Source organism: Ascaphus truei, chromosome 19, assembly GCF_040206685.1.
Source record: "Ascaphus truei isolate aAscTru1 chromosome 19, aAscTru1.hap1, whole genome shotgun sequence".
NCBI classification, from domain to species: Eukaryota; Metazoa; Chordata; class Amphibia; order Anura; family Ascaphidae; genus Ascaphus; species Ascaphus truei.
The window spans coordinates 11,363,298-11,384,737 of NC_134501.1; the positions used below are offsets into that span (position 1 = coordinate 11,363,298).

The window sequence follows — 21,440 nt, forward strand, 5'->3', positions numbered from 1 at the left end:
CTCTGAACTCTTTTGTGGTTAAAGTCAAATCAGTCAGTCCCATCCCTGGTAGTGACCAATCGTTTCTTTGCTCAAGCAAGGTGAAGATATTTGATTGACCACAGAATTTCTATAAAACATGTTTTTAAGGCAAGAAGCAACTCTGCCTGTTTAAAGTGCTGCAGAGAATGATCCTTTCCTGCAAGGGGAATTGGCAGTGCATTGCAAAGAAGTGAAGGGGTTAATCTTACCCTGCATGAAAAGGTTTTAAAGCTGCAGTTCAGTCTTTTTTTTTTTTTTTTACTTTAATAGTTTCATGTGGGCAATCTCTAATTACCTTAAGAACTGTATAGCTGCAGGTCAATTCGTTCTCCGTGTATTGATAGGCGAAATTTGGTGACATAATTAGAGCTGGCATATGTTTATATTCTGCCTCTGTCACTCAGTGGAAGCTCATGAATATTCATGAGCACTCCTGCACTGACATGTGCTAGAGGGAGGGCAGGGCTGACAAAGGGGTGTGCCAGGGCTTGTGACAGGACATGCAGGGGCGGTGCCTTAGCAAATGGCTGTTAAAATAGAATACAAGAAAATTGGTCTTTCATAGTTGTTTTTTTAAAAACAGAAAATGCTAAAAGTATTTTTTCTTACACCAGAACTGATTTATTAAAAAAAACACACATGCAGGATATTGACTGAACTGCAGCTTTAATTTGTGGTCAGATAACTGCTCACTCCACCTCTATCCCTGAATAGTGATGCATCCCACACAGTTCACAAGACAACCATCATGATAGGATTATGTCTTTTTATTGTCCTGTATTAGATTATTGTGCTTGTCTTCCCGGATAATGTGGGAGCGAAGGGGAAGGTGCATACATGTGACCGAAGCAGGAACCCGGATTCTCAGAAGTTTGAGGGGGCTTTCTGGCACTCACTGGGCCCCGTACAGCTGCCTGTAGGCCTGTGTCTTGGTCCTGACGGCCTTCAGCCGCTCCCACGCTTTGCGATAGGTCTTCAAGGAAAGCTGCAGAGAGAAGGGAAGAGGTGTAAAAGAAAAGCATACCTCTTATACGCAGGCATTTAAAGATACCGGACCAAATTTAACTTATGACAGCGAGATATTTTTGTAAAACCGTTGCATTACATCCCAAGCATAGTCTGTGGCATAACAGAGTAAAATATAGTAACCTATATACAGCATTCTTGTTAGGTTGAGGGGTGATGGGGAAGGGGGAGAGAGGGGAGGGAGTAGATCATAAGAATCCTGGCTGTGGCCTATTGCACCACTGTTAAGTGGTACCTAATAACCTATAAACATATATAGTATTGTATTAAAGTTTCTCTACATCATGGTCTTAGTTTATTGCGTAGCTGAGAGTAACATTCAATAACAGATATACATCGTTCTTGTCATGTTTAAGGGGCGAGGGGGGAAGGGAGAAAGGTGCAGGGAATAGGTGGGTGGGGAGGGGGGAGGTTTGGCCTCGTGATATTTCATTATATTTATGTAAATTAGAGCAGAGATACCCCAATGTAGGTCTACAATGCAAATTCTAGAGAATACAGTGATCCTCAAACATATATATTTTATAGAGCAGGTCAGGGCATCCCGATCAAATTCTATAACACGATTCTGGCTAAGGTATGGTCACATGTATACATCTTTTGTATCTTTCTTATTGAATTTGTGGGGTTATGGGGAAGGTAGGGAGAGAGGGTGGGAGACGGGGTAATAGAAAGGGGGGGGAGAAGGAATGGGGAAACAGCATACAGTGGCGACCAACTTTATTCTAACTCGGCTAGCTCCGCGAATTTCAGAATATCCCGGTGATGTGCGGTTTTGTATGGTTTTCGCCCGGAGTGTATTGCGTTATTTTCATCGGCACATTAAAAATTATTTAAAATACATTTTTATTCATAGTGTAGATGTGCAGGGGGTCTCCGGAGCTGAACCGCATTGGTTTCAGGTCCGGGGACCCCCTGCTTCCCGAGATACAGGCCCCTTTATGAGGTGCCGGTATCCCTCTGCATTTAAAGGTCCCGATCACGTGACCGCGGAATGTAAATAAAGCAGAGAGATACCGGCACCCCATAAAGGGGCCTGTATCTCGGGAAGCAGGGGGGTCCCCGGACCTGAAACCAATGCGGTTTACGTACACTGTTTACGTACAGTTTAAATACACTGTATATATACTGCATTACAATTCATGAATTTATGCCATCTGGCGGACACGCGAAGCATTGCAGCCTATTAAATCCTGAACCATTATCAATTAACACATCAACCGCACGTCAGCCGGGCATGACCCGTGGCTGGGAACGCGGCATGCTCCGGGTGAACAGCGTCGCATTCCAGGAACAAGCCAGGGACAAACCGGTGATTTGTTAGAATAAAGTCTGCCGCAGCAGTACATTAAAACTTACCGCTCTCTATTGATTAATATCTAGTAACTAGCAATTATGATCTAGAACTCTCAAAGATCTACTTCGCTTAGCAAATCTATATAATAACGTGGCGGGTATCAGTCAGTGTAACAGGCACAGTTCAGTATAGCAAACTTTAAAAGGGGGGGGGGGGGAATGCTCGACTTAACCTGTCAAACTTAGATTATACTGTTAAGCAAGACATTAAGGCTCTAGATCCCTGGAGTTTCTTTAGCCTCCTGGCCTCTGACAACCTAGAACTTAAGATACATTTTGTTCAACCTGATCAGCTGGGAGCCGAGAACAGAGCGGCTCCTCTCATCTGGACCACAAACCAGATAATAACACAGTCATCCTCTGGGCTATACTGAGGCGGCGGTATGTCCCGATCGGCCTGGCCTCGGACCGATGGGAAGAGGAAACTATATAGGGGAAGCTGCCCCAGAACCCCCCCCCCCCCAACGTTGGCGACGCCTGAGCGACGTCCCTCTGGGACAAACGACCTGCAAGGGGGGGGGGGGGAGGGAGGCGCCACATAAACAGTGGGAGGTGCCCCAGATCGACCAGCAACTCGAAAAAGGCCTTCCCGGGCCTGTGGACCATGCCAGATCTCGTCTTCCAAATTGAGGGACAGGCCCCTCCTCGCGTAGCCATCGGCAGGAAGGGGGAAAAACCGGACTCTGTATTCCCCGGGAGTGACCCCTGTATTCCCCGGGAGTGCCCCTGTAGAGAGAACAGTGCTTCGGGTAATAGCTTTCGTAGGATCGTCGTTGCTTGATCCTCAACAGCTGAGTAGCTTTCTCCACACCGTCTGTTGTCTGGGTTGATTGTTGAGCGGGGAGACATGGTCACAGATGGGCAGGTAAATGGTAAGACTTCTCTCTAGATTTTGATTCAAGTGATATATCGGACGATGGACAAGTTTACGGTAGGATGATCAATACTCTGGGGCATTCCTTATTCTCAGGTTCTGTCGACAAGCACTCCTAAACCATTCTCCATCAAAGATTCTCCTAATGTAACCCCATTTCATTTGTATGTTGCCTGTTTATTCGTTTCCCAAATGCATAACCTTACATTTATCTGTATTAAACCTCACCTGCCATTTACCAGCCTAAGTTTCCAGTCTCTCCAAGTCCAAGAAATTACATCCTGCTCTGATTTTACTACCTTACACAATTTAGTGTCATCAGCAAAGAGGGAGACTTTGCTCTCTATGCCAACCTCAAGGTCATTAATAAACAAGTTAAAAAGCAGGGGTCCCAGTACCGATCCCTGAGGTACTCCACTCACGACTTTAGCCCAACCTGAAAAAGTTCCATTTATGACAACCCTCTATTATCTATCCTTCAACCAGTTTTCAATCCAGATGCATATATTTTTACCGAGTACAATTTGCTTTATTTTGTACACTAACCTTGTGTGGAACCGTATCAAAAGCCTTTGCAAAATCCAAGTAGACCACATCAACTGCATTACCCTGGTCTAAATTCCTACTTACCTCAAAGAAACCAATAAGGTTAGTTTGGCACGACCGATCCTTCATAAATCCATGCTGACTATTACTAACAATTTTGTTTTCCATTAGGTATTCCTGAATATTATCCCGTACTAAACCTTCAAGTAGCTTCCTCACTACTGATGCCAGGCTTACTGTTACCTATCAAAACCCGTATGAGTGATTCCTGCTTTTTACTAGATGATCCCATTGATGTCTTGTGGGGGCGAATGATCATACTATTTATATATTTCTGGGTAAATGTTGTGTAAGAATGTGACACTATTTCATTTTTTTCAGATGTGTTCAAAAAGTTAAAGGGCCATATTTACTAAGAAATGTTACTACAAAAGACCCATTCTGTGCAGAAAGACACCTTGCATTTGAAGGACTTGAAAAGGGCCATGTTTACTAAGCCATGCTGGAATGTGTCTTATGCACTGCTTAGTTAATATGAGCCTAACTGTCCTAAAAAAGGAGAACCTGGGAGCTGTTTAGTGTATAAAACTTTATATGACGCCATAGTTACTCACCATATACTAAATATTTATTTACCCCTCAGTGATCCTTTCATCCCTGACATGTTTGTACCTCAGTGCCAATGTCCAATAGAGTGCAACTATTGCCCACTGGACTAGGTGGGATCCTTCTGTGTTACCTCTGCGATCTCCACTTTCCTCTCCCAGGTTTGGATGCTTTTCTCTAGTTCCTCTTGCTCCACCTTCTCATGAACATACTGCAGAACCTCGGGCACGCGGTAATCACTCAGCTGTTTTCTTAGCATCTTGTTCAGACTCTCGGCTTTCTCCCGCTCCTTTGCAAAATACAAAAACATTGCGATGGGGACGACGACTCACAAGTGTAAAAAGATAAACAGTACAGTAGTGACTATTACATAGTTCAGCATCAAAGGCCGTGCATTCTTCCGCACCGTTAATGTTGCTCAACTCTGCCACTACACATCAATCCAGCATTAACTAAGCTTCTGGTGTTCCAGTTCTCACCTCATATCAAATCCCTTGTATCCTTCTGACAGCCTCACACACACACCTCTCTGTTACAGACACTCAGGGCAATATTAAATGACCAAACAAACAGAAGATACCTCCTTGAATGCACTCAGAGTGGCTAAATTGGTGATGTGGTAATTATAGTTAAAAACCTTTTAATCACATAAGAAAGTTAAAACCTATTTGTATAGAGGGGTTTGGTAAAATAGTCCAGGACCAGCCCCTTATAAACAAACCAACAGAATCTTCAACATAAGTAGGAAGATAGTAACAGTACACCGCCCTAAAGTGGGCTTTATAAGGGGCTGGTCCTGGACTATTTTACCACACCCCTCTATACAAATAGGTTTTAACTTTCTTATGTGATTAAAAGGTTTTTAACTATAATTACCACATCACCAATTTAGCCACTCTGAGTGCATTCAACGAGGTATCTTCTGTTTGTTTGTTTATTAGTATCCCTATCCTCTTTTGCACCAGTAACTGGCACTATTCACTTATCACCACTATTGCAACTTTTGCTGATGCGGGAGCATCCCCCACCCATCTTTTCCCCCCCCCTTTTTGATATAGCCAATATTAAATGACATCAGCAGTACTAAACCATTCGAGTGAATAGACCAGCGGTGCGCAAACTAGGGAGACACGAGACTTTATTGGGGGATGCGCGGCGGTTATAGAGGCCCCACACTAAGAGCACGAGGCCTCTGTAAATGTACTCACCAGCTTCTTGTCCTCGCGACTCCATGGCAACGCGGCGTCAAATGATGCCCGTTGCCATGGAGACGTGAAGTCAAATGACGCCGCGGGTCACGTGGCGTGATGTCACATGACCCAGCAGCATCATTTGACGCTTCGTTGAAGGTAAGGGGGGGCGCAATCGAGCAGGCAGGGGGAGGCGCAGCGCAAGGTTTGCGCACCCCTGGGATAGACCCTACGGTAGCATGTGGCTTAGCCCCACTTAGTAAATATGGCTTTGATTGCCCCTCATATGTCATATTGTTATTACATATTGACTATAGCACATCCTGCTGTTCTGCCAATGAACCATACACAGCCAGCCCTGCTTCCTACACTCTCTCGCTGGTACCTGCTCCACCAGCTGTGTCTCAGCCTCGATTCTCTGCAGCATCTCGTGTCTTATGAAGATCTCCTTATCTAGACGAGTTGACTCAGTTGTTGTGTTCTGTAGCTTCTTCTGTTGTCCCAGGGGTCAAAGTAGGAAATGTGCATCATTATTCCCACTACAAACTGCTGTAACATCACTGATACTGCAAGCAATGTGAGATACTCTTGCGTTCTTCTCAAGGATGTCTTCTTTCTACCCCCTTTGTATCTAAAGCCCTCTCCCGCCTTAAACCTTTCTCACTGACTGCCCCACACCTCTGGAATGCCCTTCCCCGCAGTACCCGACTAGCACCCTCTCTATCCACCTTTAAGACCCACCTTAAGACACACTTGCTTAAAGAAGCATATGAATAGCACTGAGGATAATCATGGACACGATACATAAAGCTTGGCCGCCTGCAGACGCACGTACTAGAATTCCCTCGTACGTTCTCCCTACCTACCAATTAGATTGTAAGATCCTCGGAGCAGGGACTCCTCTTCCTTAATGTTACTTTTAAGTCTGAAGCACTTATTCCCATGTTCTGTTATTTATATTATTTGTTATTTATATGATATGTATTACTACTGTGAAGCGCTATGTACATTTATGGCGCTATATAAATAAAGACATACAATACAATTTTGCCCAAACATTGAGGCATCCTAAAAATGTGTCTGTTATCGTCACTGTATCAAGCAATTCTGGCTCTTGCTTGCACTGCTAATGTCACATTGCAATTTTGAGATGGATTATACTACTTGGCAGTAGTTTCTCAAACTTTCCTCAGGGTGGAAAATAGTTTTTCCAAGTGTGAGGTGGAAGTCACTTCTGAGGTTTACAGATCTGCATCAAATGCAATAACCACGATGAACAAGTTAATGCCGAAAATAACGTTGCATAGGCATCAAGGCAAACTTCTTGGATGCTTCATATAATTCCCTCCATACGCAAGGAGTGAGTGAGTATATGTACACCCACACACACTGTGGCATTTGCACAGGGCGGCAGGGGGCCGCTAAAGTGCCTGGCCAAGCGAGAGAAAAAAAAAAAAATGGGGCAAATCACATCATATCAGAATTATAAGGAATGTAACAAAAATTGCAAAAGGGCAATCAGATTAGCGAAAATGGAAAATGGAAAAAAAGGATTGCAATAGAAAGTAAGATCAACCCTAAAAAGTTTGTTTAAGTATCTTAATAACTAAAATAATGAGAAAAGAAAATATAGGACCCTTTCGGTGATAGATGGGTAGGCAGATTATTGGAGATAAGGAAAAAGCAGAGGTATTAAACACATTCTTTGCCTCTGTATTTACCAGGGAAGAATCAATTGCAATAGTAGCGCCACAGGAGGAAGCCACAACCTCTATACTAACAAACGATTGGATAACCGAGGAAAAAGTTCATAGGCGGCTTGATAAAATTAAAGTAAATATGGCCCCTGGCCCCGATGGCATACATCCAAGAGTTTAAGGGGTTAGGTTCAGTAATAGCCAAATCATTACATTTAATATTCAAGGACTATATTTAAAAAGGGAGCTTGATCACAACCGGGGAATTACAGACCTGTAAGCCTGACATCAGTAGCGGGGAAGCTACTTGACGGTTTAGTACGGGATAATATTCATGAATACATAATGGAAACAAAATTATTAATAATAGTCAGCATGGATTTATGAAGGATCGGTCGTGCCAAACTAACCTTATTAGTTTCTTTGAGGAGGTAAGTAGGAATTTAGACCGGGGTAATGCAGTTGATGTGGTCTACTTAGATTTTGCAAAGGGTTTTCATACGGTTCTACTCATGGACATGTTGCATTGTGTTAATATACACAATACCTCTATCTTTCTCCTCTCACCTTGTAGGAGTTTAAGACCTGAAGAGTGTCTCCCGTAGTCAGTTTTAGCTGTAACAGGTCCTGGTTCCGTTCATCAATTCGTTCCAAAAACTGTGCATTTTCGATCTTCAGTTGCTGGAAATCCACCTCATGTAGAACCTCTCCCATCTCCTCCTTCTGTATGTGCATTGGGTCAATATTCAGTGCATCATTTCTTTCCGGTATTAGATCTCATCTTTACCTCTCACTACTTCTTGTGTGATATAGAGCCTCTCAACCCTGCGTGTGCCCCGCTATACTGTATGTACTCTATCGTGCGTGTGCCCCGCTATACTGTATGTACTCTATCCTGCGTGTGCCCCGCTATACTGTATGTACTGTATCCTGCGTGTGCCCCGCTATACTGTATGTACTCTATCCTGCGTGTGCCCCGCTATACTGTATGTACTCTATCCTGCGTGTGCCCCGCTATACTGTATGTACTCTATCCTGCGTGTGCCCCGCTATACTGTATGTACTGTATCCTGCGTGTGACCCGCTATACTGTATGTACTCTATCGTGCGTGTGCCCCGCTATACTGTATGTACTCTATCCTGCGTGTGCCCCGCTATACTGTATGTACTCAATCGTGCGTGTGCCCCGCTATACTGTATGTACTGTATCCTGCGTGTGCCCCGCTATACTGTATGTACTGTATCCTGCGTGTGCCCCGCTATACTGTATGTACTCTATCCTGCGTGTGCCCCGCTATACTGTATGTACTCTATCCTGCGTGTGCCCCGCTATACTGTATGTACTCTATCCTGCGTGTGCCCCGCTATACTGTATGTACTCTATCCTGCGTGTGCCCCGCTATACTGTATGTACTCTATCCTGCGTGTGCCCCGCTATACTGTATGTACTCAATCGTGCGTGTGCCCCGCTATACTGTATGTACTCTATCCTGCGTGTGCCCCGCTATACTGTATGTACTCTATCCTGCGTGTGCCCCGCTATACTGTATGTACTCTATCCTGCGTGTGCCCCGCTAACTGTATGTACTCTATCCTGCGTGTGCCCCGCTAACTGTATGTACTCTATCCTGCGTGTGCCCCGCTATACTGTATGTACTGTATCCTGCGTATGCCCCGCTATACTGTATGTACTGTATCCTGCGTGTGCCCTGCTATACTGTATGTACTCTATCCTGCGTGTGCCCCGCTATACTGTATGTACTCTATCCTGCGTGTGCCCCGCTATACTGTATGTACTCTATCCTGCGTGTGCCCCGCTAACTGTATGTACTCTATCCTGCGTGTGCCCCGCTATAATGTATGTACTCTATCCTGCGTGTGCCCCGCTATACTGTATGTACTGTATCCTGCGTGTGCCCCGCTATACTGTATGTACTCTATTCTAAACACTAACCTGTTTTAGCTGCATCTGCATTTTTCTCTTCTGGACCTTTAAGGATGCGTTCCTCAGCCGGAGCTTGTCTGCCAAACTGTCCTGCCAAGCAAGGAATAAATAGTCACACGTCTTTCAGGGAGCTAAATGTCCATCTGTACAGCCTGTATATATGTGTGTACAAAGCCCAATATTTACATGTATATAGTACTTTCAGTGTACATGGTCCTGCAATTGCATTTATATAGTAATAGTGCGCACACACGTTTATACAGATACCCTTATGTATACATTTACAATCAATGCTCATAATTGCATATCATTTCTGCATGGTATTTTTCAATACTTTACAAGACTGTACATATTACCGCGCTCCTCCCTATAGAAGTTTGCTGCAGGTAAAAAGATCGGCCTTACATAGAGAGATACAAAAAGAACGATTCCTGCGCTCCTACCAATTTGGCCAAGATAAAATAGTGATCTCATGAATAAAGGTTATTTTGTTAAGCCCTTTGGCCAAAGTGTTATAAGCCTGCAAGTCACGTCAAGGCATAACCGAATGTTGCAGGTACCTACACTGAATATATGTAATTATTGTCCCATGAGCTAGTGAAAAATGTGAGAAAGCCCTGAAGGGGTTAAATAAAGTAACTTTTGTGAGTAGTGCACGTCATCACGTTTTGGAAGTCCGAGACTCCCCCTGCATGTCAGCAGCTGATCACGGATGCCGGGCTGCCCTATGCTTAGAGTTTGCTACAGGAAGGAGTGAGCCGTCCATACAGCCAACGAGCTGCTTGGAAGGCATATCAATCTAAGGCTGAAACTAACGGATGATACCAGCCAGTCTTCTGAAGTGCCCAGTTGTTGCGGTTTTGGATCGTGACTACCTCCGGGTGACGTACCTTCTGAGAGATTGTCTCTTTTATATTTCCAATCCCCACCTCCTTGTTGGACTCTCATACATACCCTGATGCCAGGATTTTCGATCATTGTCCCCCCTTATGGAGCGGTTTAAGCCCCAGATGAGTACTATCCTGTTGAGATGATACATCTCTAAATGGGCTAATTCTAGCTACACTTGTGAGTGCGCCTTTTTTTATAGATTCAATTTTTAAAATAAATGTCAACACAGATAAACGCTATGTGGCACGCGCTTCTTTCTTACAGTATATAAAGTGTGTGTCTGTGTGTGTACGCGTGTTTATATATATATATATATATATATATATATATATATATATCAAATGGAAATATTACTGTATGCTCATTTGCATGTCTTAGACAGGTCTGCAACCCTGCCTTTCACCATTATCACCCAGCACACAGCACTTCCACTGCAGCAAGGGATTCTGGGAAATGACATGCAAATGAGCACACAGTGCCACCTTTTGCTTCAAAACCATTTAACATGGTCCCCTATAAGCTTAAGCTTGCTGCATTTTACAGATTTGAGCACAGCCTGGGTTAAGATGCAAAGCCAGTAAACCCACCCACAGACAGCTGTTTTTCGACCTTAATGGGTCTCCTCAGTGTGGGGTTGGTTATACTGACTTTGCAAAATGAAACATGGGATAGATTTCACCACACAAAGTTATGGTGGGTAAAAAAAAAGTGACAAAAATCCTCCACAGTAAAGCATATAGAAAATGGAAATATTACTGTATGCTCATTTGCATGTCTTAGGCAGGTTGCAACCCTGTCTTTCACCATTATCACCCAGCACTTCCACTGCAGCAAGGGATTCTGGGAAATGACATGCAAATGGACACACAGTGCCACCCTTTGCTTCAAAACCATTTAAATATTATATATACACACACATATACACATATATATATAAATATATATATATATATATAGTGTGACGAAACGCGTAGGGCTGTGACGTCATCGCGTTCGTGTTGGTGTACTTGGAGTCCCTGGCTTCCCTGCGCTCCGGCTGGCGGCAAATTTGAGTGCTGGCAACCACCATATGAGGGAGAAAAGGACGCGCAGGCATCGGATGCCTCTCTACCTTGCTGCCAACTCGAGATAGGAGTTCGTGGTGATCCTGGGCTGTTTACATCCACCCTGCTAATCCGGGACTCCCCCCACCATCGCAGATGACCACAAGAGATTTCTCTCCCATGAATGGTTCTATTTTAAATCCTGTAAGTGCACATTCTTATGGGTTGCTGATTTTTTAAATAAATGTACCTTATTTTTTATTCAGTTACGTGCTATGGAGCTTGCGCTTTTGTTTGTTTTTTGTCTCATATATATATATATATATATATATATACACACACACACACACACACACACACACACACACACACACTTATGGCAATGTGCGTGCCGATTATAGTTATAGGCATATAGTCGTCCCAGTGCATGTTGCCCATGACTTACTCTGGCCCTGGTCTTCTCCTCCATGTAACGGATAACCTTCTCAGAGGTGACGGCTCCACCCTTCTTCCTGCCCGTCGCAGTGCTGCCAACGTCCCGCTCAAACTCATACTTGGCTTTCTTGATCTCCGTGCTGCGAATCTCTGCCTCCTCCATTGTGGCCTGGGTGGGCACAGATCATAGACCAATGGAAGCAGGTGCATGTGGGATTACCCATGCAATGCAATGCTGGTTTCTCTGGCACTCAAGGCGGTGGTCTCTCCTGCTGGAGAGACAAGGACACGCAAGAGCCAAAAAGCCAGAACATACATATTTACTAAGCAGTCTTATCTTTAATGGGCTGTAGGATGTCTTGCGTTACAAGACTACTTAGTAAATATGGCCCTCAATATCTACAAGAAAAACTATTGTTGGTATATTTGATTTGTATACAATCAATCCCTTATTTTCTTCCCCTTTCAAATCCATTTGTATAGGCGATGTGTCTGGCTGTATTTGGCAGAATGTGGAGGACACCAGCCATCTTGAAGGTTATTTTTTGTCCAGCTAAGTGGGCTTGCACCTTGAATTGCTTGAAGGAGAAGTTACAGGACCCCCTGTGAGTGGCTCTGTCACCTTGTAGCTCTGCAGGATTCGCTCCTTGTTCTCGTGATCTCGCTGCACTTCCTCCTTCATCACCTCCAACTCTCGCTGCACCAGCTCACATTTCTGCTCCAAGGTCAGACTCAGCAAACGCTCCAAGATCGCGCCGCGGGACTTAGACCTGCGCCGGCTCCGCATCTACAACAAGGGTTGACACGGGGAAAAATAAAAAAGTAAAAAAGGTGCGGCGAAAGTGACGGGACCCTAGTAAGAGCGGCGCTGTGAAAACAAAGCGCCAGTCTGTGCTCTTAATGAGCACTTCAAATAGTAATAGATTGTCTACTGCAGCGGCGGTCAAACCAAGTCCTCAAGCACCCCCACCAGGTCAGGTTTTAAGGATATCCCTGCTTCAGCACAGGTAGTGCGGGCAAAATCAGTGAGCCAGTGATTGAATCCCTGTGTTGTAGCCGCAATATCCTTAAAACCTGACCAGGCGGCTCTTGAGGCCCGAGTTTGGCGACCCCTGGTTTACTGCATGGTCTTAATGAACTATAACCCTATTTAAAAGGGTTATCTAAAAAACAAAGTGTCCAACAAGCTTTCATGCCTTTTTAAGGGTGCAGTTCGACATACTGTAGTACCAGAATGCAATAAAAGCAGGTCTTATGGTGATGAATACCTTCATATCAGACCTGGCACAGGGCAATGACAGGCTAACTATGGTCACCTGCAGGCTGCCACTGCTTACTGCACCATAGTGTATGTTAGCATTCATACAGCATTATTATACTCTTTCAACCTCATTGTAATGTGCTGTGGAATATCTGGGCACTTTATTAATAAATGATAATAATTATAATAATAGGACACTTTCCAGGCAGACCTTTCATCTGAATGGGAGAAGGACCGTAGTGACTACGCGGTGTTGGAAGTATGGAGTACCTCTGCTTAGTAAACATGACAGTGTTTTCTATTTTCACATTGCTAATAGGCTGCTGCAATTTTTGCAAGACCTGCATTATGATTCATTAGTCTACCACAGTATCCCTTAGAAGGGAAGTTCTTTGGAGCTTTTGTATATGTTCAGTTCCAGTACATGCCTTCTGCTCTTGCAATGTGTCAGCATTTCCCTGTATTTCATCTGCTAATGCAGCAAAGCAATGTGCTTTGAGCTACATCAAAATGAATTATTAATAACAGCACAAATATGAATACCTGGCTGAAGTCCAGGGCCGAAGCTCCCACTTCTGTAGCAGGCAAGGGTGCCAAGTCTTTGGGATCCAGGCGTTTATAGAATTTCTCAAACATTTCTGTTTCTGCTTTAAGTACAGAGACTGCATTGCTGCAAGAGACAGGATCAAGCATGGGCTCACGAGGTCAAAGGAGAGAGCTTCATCAGGACTAGTCCTCGTGAAGCGGTTTACAGTGAAACGTTGATGAATAAAAGTTATACTTAAGCTTTAACTCTATTACAGTCTGGTATGCCACTCTACACTTGTACCCAGGGCGTTTGCAGTTTCTGCATTTGAATGCAGCACCAAGCACTAATATTTCTTGCAGAAAGTTGTGCATCTCTCTACACCAGTGTTTTTCAACCAGGGTTTCTAAGAATTGTGCTAAAAAATGAAAAAAACTAAACATATACTAAGCGCTCAACCTATTACCAAATCTAAACTATACAATACAAAATAATGAATGAAAGTAAACGTGAACTGAATATATCTTAAATGAAAGGTATACCAGGTGTGCAAGGGATCCCACAAATGCCTAATAGTGAATGAGGGAGTGGCTGCCTAAGGATTAACAACAAACCTATCCATAAGGTTAGTACAAATGGTAACAGAAAAGAAAAAAAGTCCTTGGCGCACTATCAGGTATGGAAATCTGATACAATAAAAGTTCCCAATTCTCTGAATGTAATGTTTGAAACGCAGGACCTTACCTCCATATGCGCCGCTTTTCTATCCTCTCAAGCTAGCGGACGGCACATTGTATCCTGTCCATAGGGCTGGTCAGCATGTGAGTGTACTGCTGTGAGTCCTTATTGTTTTATTACATTTTATATGGTATCATACCATTGGTTTTTCTATTCTATTCCATTTTATGCATGTATTCGCTACTGTGTGGAGAGGGTTAATACCAGAGGGTTAATACCATCTGGTAATCCACTGATATCCAGCCTGCACACCGGAGCACAAGTTAAAGATACCTTGCAAGGCCCTTTATCTTCTACTTTTAAGTAAGTAGCTAGCAGCGGTGTGGGTGTGAACGAATAATCAGAGGTTACTGCGCAATGGTCGTTTTGTTTTGTGTAATTGCAGATTCAGAACTACCATCCAAGAGACTCTGAGATATCCAATTCCGGACCCACGAACTGCTCCTACATTCAGAGAATTGGGAACTTTTATTGTATCGGGTTTCCATACCTGCGCCAAGGACTTTTTTTCCTTTTCTTTTCTGTTAGGGTTTCTAAGAACACTGGGGTTCCCCAGACATCTCTGTAACCTGTATACTGTGTGTGGTGATCCTCGGCTGAGGATCACGAGGTATCAGAGTTTAGCAAGGTATAAGTAAACAAGTTGCACCCCCCCATACTTTGTCTGTATTCTTCCGGTCATCAGACCGTAGGCCACGTGTGGCCCAGTAAGCTATTGACAGGGACTCCATATCCCATGATGAAGATTTATATCTTTAATAAATTTTATGACATAACAAAAATATTAAATATTACAATAATAGAGACCATCAAAAATATTACATTGACAGTGGTCTATAGAAAAAAAAAAAAAAGTAGAGGAGTTTCAGGATATCGAATAAATTGCCCTTGCTAGTTCGTTCTTTATATTGATAGGTTTATCGTATATAAATTGAGATTTTTATTTGCCTATCAGCTTCTTGAAATATAATCATTGCAATGTTGTCCATCAAGGAAGAAATCGGCCTATGTTTTTAAAATATATATTTTTTTTTAACAATTTTTGTACTAATATTTGTAGTGCATAAATCTTAGTTTATTTTGTTGTTGTACAGATTTATGCTGGGGAGGTCGCCACTCGTCAGTTGCTTCACATATCCCGTCTTCATGATATAGTTGTTGGCTGAAAAACGATGTGGCGACGATTCCTCTGATATAGATTTAAATATACATATATGCATCTACATACATATTTCTATGATTCAGTACATTGTTTGATGTTGTTGATTTGTTGATGTAATGTGGATTCCCACCAGAGGGACCGCCACTCGACCTTCCACACACCAGAATGACCGTCAACCATGGCGGTTTTGGTGTGAGAGGAACAGCTTTGAGGAGCACGAGGGCGGACCTTCCAGTATGGATCCTTATTTAATGTGTTCACAGGTCAGAGATACCACGCTTTGACAAAGTGCACACATGCGCAAAACACATCAGAGGTTCTCTCTGCCTGCTCTCCTTACCTGATTTTATAATGTTGCGAGTAGACCAATAAATAACTTTTTAACTTTTTTTGAGCGATCCAGCCTCCATCTTTTAATCAATAGCAGTGCACCACTTTTTCTTCCACCACAGGATTGCACTTCCGATATGTCTCAAGTGTTGCAAACTGGACCATTGCTCCAAAAACAGACGCTAATTACGTCATTTTTACTCAATTTGCTTTGATGTATCAAGATGCTTTGCTCCCATTTTGCTCAGTGAGCATTTTGGGGAGTGGTTATAGAAGGAGTTGGGGGAGGAGAGAGTCAGCGCAATATTAAAAAATGCATCTATAACTGGTGCAGTTTTCCTTTTACGTTGCGTCTTTTTCATAGGCAGCGCCAGACTCTGCTCCTGAGACAAATACAAGAAACAAGCTTTCTACATCTGACGCAGATGAGAATTGTTGTTGTTTTGGAGGAAATTTCACCATGTTGATACATATCCCCCCAAATTTTTACATAGTGGATATTTTTAATCCAGTTTGTGTAAAATCTTAAAGGTTATTAATTATTACTTTGTTTTCACCCCATGCTTTTATGCAGAGTGACGGTAACCGTGACGGTAACCGTGACTTCAGGGTACGGTTGCTGGAAAAATCAAATTGAGATGACTTCCAGTGATCGCGACCAAGCCGTCGCGTCGCGCTTACTATAAGCGCACACGACGGTGGCAATGCATTTGTTTTGACGCGATGTTGCCGGCACTATAAGCGCAGCCTAAACGTCACAAGTGTGTCAGTAAAATCCCGGGTAATTATCATTGGGCAAGAAGGCTGCATATTGACATACACACGGTCACGTGACGTGTGTTGTCCAATCACCAGCCAGCTTCTCCAGGTACATTGCAGTTGTCGGTGCAATGAATGGGAGATACCGCAGCGGCGGTTTTTGGGTGGGGGGGCACCCGTGAAGTACCTGATATCCCCGATCACGGCTGCCAGCTGCTCGTTGTTGAATTCGGACAGCTGCTGTAACGGGTCCTCCCCGGCCTGGGACTCGGTCTTCACGCTCTCCGCGTCCGTATCCGCCATGGTTTCTAAGGTAAACACAAGGTGTGCGCGTCGCCCAGGGTATGACGTAGGTGCGAGCGCGGCAGCGTCACTGTCGCCATGGAAACGGCCTGGACACCGTTTTGGCCCACCAGTTTTAACCTCCTCGTTGCTGGAAAAATCTTACTCTGCAGCCCATTACTCTTTGCAGTCGAATAAATTCGTTTTTAGCCTCGAATTAATGGAGTTTAATCCTTTGACGTCAATAGTTTTTCATGAAAATGCAATTGTTGTGGTTCAGAGATCTCCAGCTCTCACTCATTGTGTGACCTAGCCTGAAACAACTGCCCCTCCCAAAGGGCATCAAGGCAAACACGGTGCCATTGTGTGACCTAGCCTGAAACAACTGCCCCTCCCAAGGGGCATCAAGGCAAACACGGTGCCATTGTGTGATCAAGCCTGAAACAACTGCCCCTCCCAAGGGGCACCAAGGCAAACACGGTGCCATTGTGTGATCAAGCCTGAAACAACTGCCCCTCCCAAGGGGCATCAAGGCAAACACGGTGCCATTGTGTGACCTAGCCTGAAACAACTGCCCCTCCCAAGGGGCATCAAGGCAAACACGGTGCCATTGTGTGACCTAGCCTGAAACAACTGCCCCTCCCAAGGGGCATCACGGCAAACACGGTGCCATTGTGTGTCCTAGCTTGAAACAACTGCCCCTCCCAAGGGGCATCAAGGCAAAAATGTGCCATTGTGTGACCTAGCCTGAAACAACTGCCCCGCCCAAGGGGCATCAAGGCAAACACGGTGCCATTGTGTGACCTAGCCTGAAACAACTGCCCCTCCCAAGGGGCATCAAGGCAAACAATGTGCCATTGTGTGTCCTAGCTTGAAACAACTGCCCCTCCCTTGGGGCATCAAGGCAAATACAGTGCCATTGTGAGGCAAAGCCAACTGCACCAGGCCTATCACAGAAACAATCCTACCGATTTCAATGGGATTTTTGTCATGGTTACATATAAAGCGGCTGTTTGCCTAGAATTGCATCACGGTCGCCTTGATACAAATGCCCATTTCCCCCGCTACTTTAGTGCAGGGTATAGGAGCTTCCCAGCAAGTGACAGGATTCACAGCAACACGTGATTTATTGTATGCAAATAAAATGTGTACTTTGGCCTTTATTTGTGTACAGTATACTTATATACACATACAACAGAAGTGGGGTGAAATCCCCCTAACTAGTTGATCATTATCGGTTCAGTCATCAGTCTGCCAGCTGTTTTTATTAGTTGAAGGTTCGGAGCTTCAACCCCTGGCAAATAGGTGCATCTGTTTTTAATAAGTACATGACAGATCAGGTACTGTCCCTGCTAAGAGAGAATGAAAGTTACACTGGGCGCTCTACACCCAATCAATGTGCTTTACAAATCAGTGCAAGAACCTACAGAGGTTTAAAGAACCTATAGCAGTGATAGGACTTTGCATTGGTGAAGAAATCCTAACGTGAAGAATAAAGTACATATGACAATTTTAGATAACACTTGTGCACATACACAAGAAATATAACATATACACACGTGATTAAAGTAAAAAATTAAAACGTGAATAAAGTGCTAATCGTCAATAAAACAACCGTTGATTGCAGCTCAACCCTTCGTGTGAATTGCTTTCTCTATACTGTCCCTGCTAAATAAGTACAGTTGCGTGATATGCTCTCACATGACAATAAATATAGTTAATCAGATGCTATAAAAACTGTTGTCCCTCTGCTGTTGTGCTCAGCCTGGAACTACGCCTTACATATTAACAGCCTCACGTACACAAGCGAGAAACTTCTTCTTGTCTACTAATTCCACTAATGGCCTCACACTCCCCCCCCCCCCCCCAGTCTGCAACTGTCCCTTAGGGCTGTTATATACTGTGTGCGGGCGTGAGCGCGCATGTGCCTGTGCAAAGGTGCGTGCACGTGCCGCACACGTTGTGTGTGTATACTGTGCGCGAGTGTATGACTGTATGTATGTGTATGTGTGTATATGTGTGTGTGTATGTATGTGTAATTTATTATTTATTTTAAAAAAAACACATTGGTAAAAATAAAATATTTATTAACATTGTGCAGACACACACATACATATACACACACACACACACACACACACACACATATACATGCATACATATATACACATACACACATATACATATACGTTTCAGCACCGGTAGCGGCGCAAAATCATTGTATTCCCTGTCTTCCCCGCTGTCGGCCGGATGCACGCTCACTGCCGTGCGCACGCGCGGCCCCTGTATAAAAGGGCTGACTAACCTCAGCCAATTATAAGTGCCGCGCGCGCACGGCCACTATATAACACGCCTGCCATACTCCAGACAGAAATTGCCCTTTTCTGATTGTTATACCGTACACACACACACACACACACACACACACACACACACACACACACACACACACACACACACACACACACACACACACACACACACACACACACACACACACACACACACACACACACGTTTCCAGGTGTAAAATATTGAAACAAACTGTCTTGTATTTGGACACTGTCCAGTAAAACATTAGAGGTAATACTGGACATGCCGGAAGCCGGGCCCAACTTCTGTGTCAGGATCCCCCGGGCGGGCTACCTTCAGCACCGTCACCACCCCACTGGTAGGGAAGAGGCCCCACACTCACAGTTTGCACAGAGCCCGGGATTTTGCAAGCTGGTCCTGCTTATATGCATATCAAAATATTGTTATTATATTGTTACTGTAACCTTATGTAACATATATCGAGGGGGGGGGGGGATTACGCTCAGTTATTCTTTGTCAGTGTTTTTCAACCAGAGTTCCTAGGAACCCTTGGGTCCCCCGGGCATCCCTAAAGGGTTTCCTGCAATATTCTGGTCATTTGAAAATTGCATCAAATAAGAAGAATGTACAATGCATCTGATCTCAGACGCGCTATTAGAGAGGGTCGGGGTTCCTTACAATGCATCTGATCTCAGACGCGCTATTAGAGAGGGTTGGGGTTCCTTACAATGCATCTGATCTCAGAAGTGCTATTAGAGAGGGTTGGGGTTCCTTACAATGCATCTGATCTCAGACGCACTATTAGAGAGGGTTGGGGTTCCTTACAATGCATCTGATCTCAGACGCGCTATTAGAGAGGGTTGGGGTTACTTACAATGCATCTGATCACAGACGCGCTTTTAGAGAGGGTTGGGGTTCCTTACAATGCATCTGATCTCAGACGCGCTATTAGAGAGGGTTGGGGTTCCTTACAATGCATCTGATCTCAGAAGCGCTATTAGAGAGGGTTGGGGTTCCTTACAATGCATCTGATCTCAGACGCGCTATTAGAGAGGGTTGGGGTTCCTTACAATGCATCTGATCTCAGAAGCGCTATTAGAGAGGGTTGGGTTCCTTACAATGCATCTGATCTCAGACGCGCTATTAGAGAGGGTTGGGGTTACTTACAATGCATCTGATCTCAGAAGCGCTATTAGAGAGGGTTGGGGTTCCTTACAATGCATCTGATCTCAGACGCGCTATTAGAGAGGGTTGGGTTAATTACAATGCATCTGATCTCAGACGCGCTATTAGAGAGGGTTGGGGTTCCTTACAATGCATCTGATCTCAGAAGCGCTATTAGAGAGGGTTGGGGTTCCTTACAATGCATCTGATCTCAGACGCACTATTAGAGAGGGTTGGGGTTCCTTACAATGCATCTGATCTCAGACGCGCTATTAGAGAGGGTTGGGGTTACTTACAATGCATCTGATCACAGACGCGCTTTTAGAGAGGGTTGGGGTTCCTTACAATGCATCTGATCTCAGACGCGCTATTAGAGAGGGTTGGGGTTCCTTACAATGCATCTGATCTCAGAAGCGCTATTAGAGAGGGTTGGGGTTCCTTACAATGCATCTGATCTCAGACGCGCTATTAGAGAGGGTTGGGGTTCCTTACAATGCATCTGATCTCAGAAGCGCTATTAGAGAGGGTTGGGTTCCTTACAATGCATCTGATCTCAGACGCGCTATTAGAGAGGGTTGGGGTTACTTACAATGCATCTGATCACAGACGCGCTTTTAGAGAGGGTTGGGGTTCCTTACAATGCATCTGATCTCAGACGCGCTATTAGAGAGGGTTGGGGTTCCTTACAATGCATCTGATCTCAGACGCGCTATTAGAGAGGGTTGGGGTTCCTTACAATGCATCTGATCTCAAAAGCGCTATTAGAGAGGGTTGGGGTTCCTTACAATGCATCTGATCTCAGAAGCGCTATTAGAGAGGGTTGGGGTTCCTTACAATGCATCTGATCTCAGACGCACTATTAGAGATGGTTGGGGTTCTTTACAATGCATCTGATCTCAGACGTGCTATTAGAGAGGGTTGGGGTTCCTTACAATGCATCTGATCTCAGACGCGCTATTAGAGAGGGTTGGGGTTCCTTACAATGCATCTGATCTCAGACGTGCTATTAGAGAGGGTTGGGGTTCCTTACAATGCATCTGATCTCAGAAATGCTATTAGAGAGGGTTGGGGTTCCTTACAATGCATCTGATCTCAGACACGTTATTAGAGAGGGTTGGGGTTCCTTACAATGCATCTGATCTCAGACGCGCTATTAGAGAGGGTTGGGGGTTCCTTACAATGCATCTGATCTCAGACGCGCTATTAGAGAGGGTTGGGGGTTCCTTACAATGCATCTGATCTCAGACGTGCTATTAGAGAGGGTTGGGGGTCCCT

The 21,440-nt window shown here is 44.3% G+C and overlaps 1 protein-coding gene across 1 annotated transcript; it reads right to left on the reverse strand.

The window, feature by feature from the left end:
* Positions 1-769: 769 nt before the first annotated feature.
* On the reverse strand, positions 770-16,736 carry CFAP263 (cilia and flagella associated protein 263). Its single transcript, XM_075576558.1, has 9 exons — positions 16,594-16,736; positions 13,435-13,561; positions 12,253-12,417; positions 11,641-11,799; positions 9,271-9,351; positions 7,884-8,039; positions 6,005-6,112; positions 4,563-4,718; positions 770-1,006 (listed from the first exon to the last, which is right to left on the reverse strand). Exons 1-9 carry the CDS (start codon positions 16,707-16,709, stop codon positions 914-916), a joined length of 1,161 nt encoding a protein of 386 aa, XP_075432673.1. The 5' UTR covers positions 16,710-16,736; the 3' UTR covers positions 770-913.
* Positions 16,737-21,440: the final 4,704 nt, after the last annotated feature.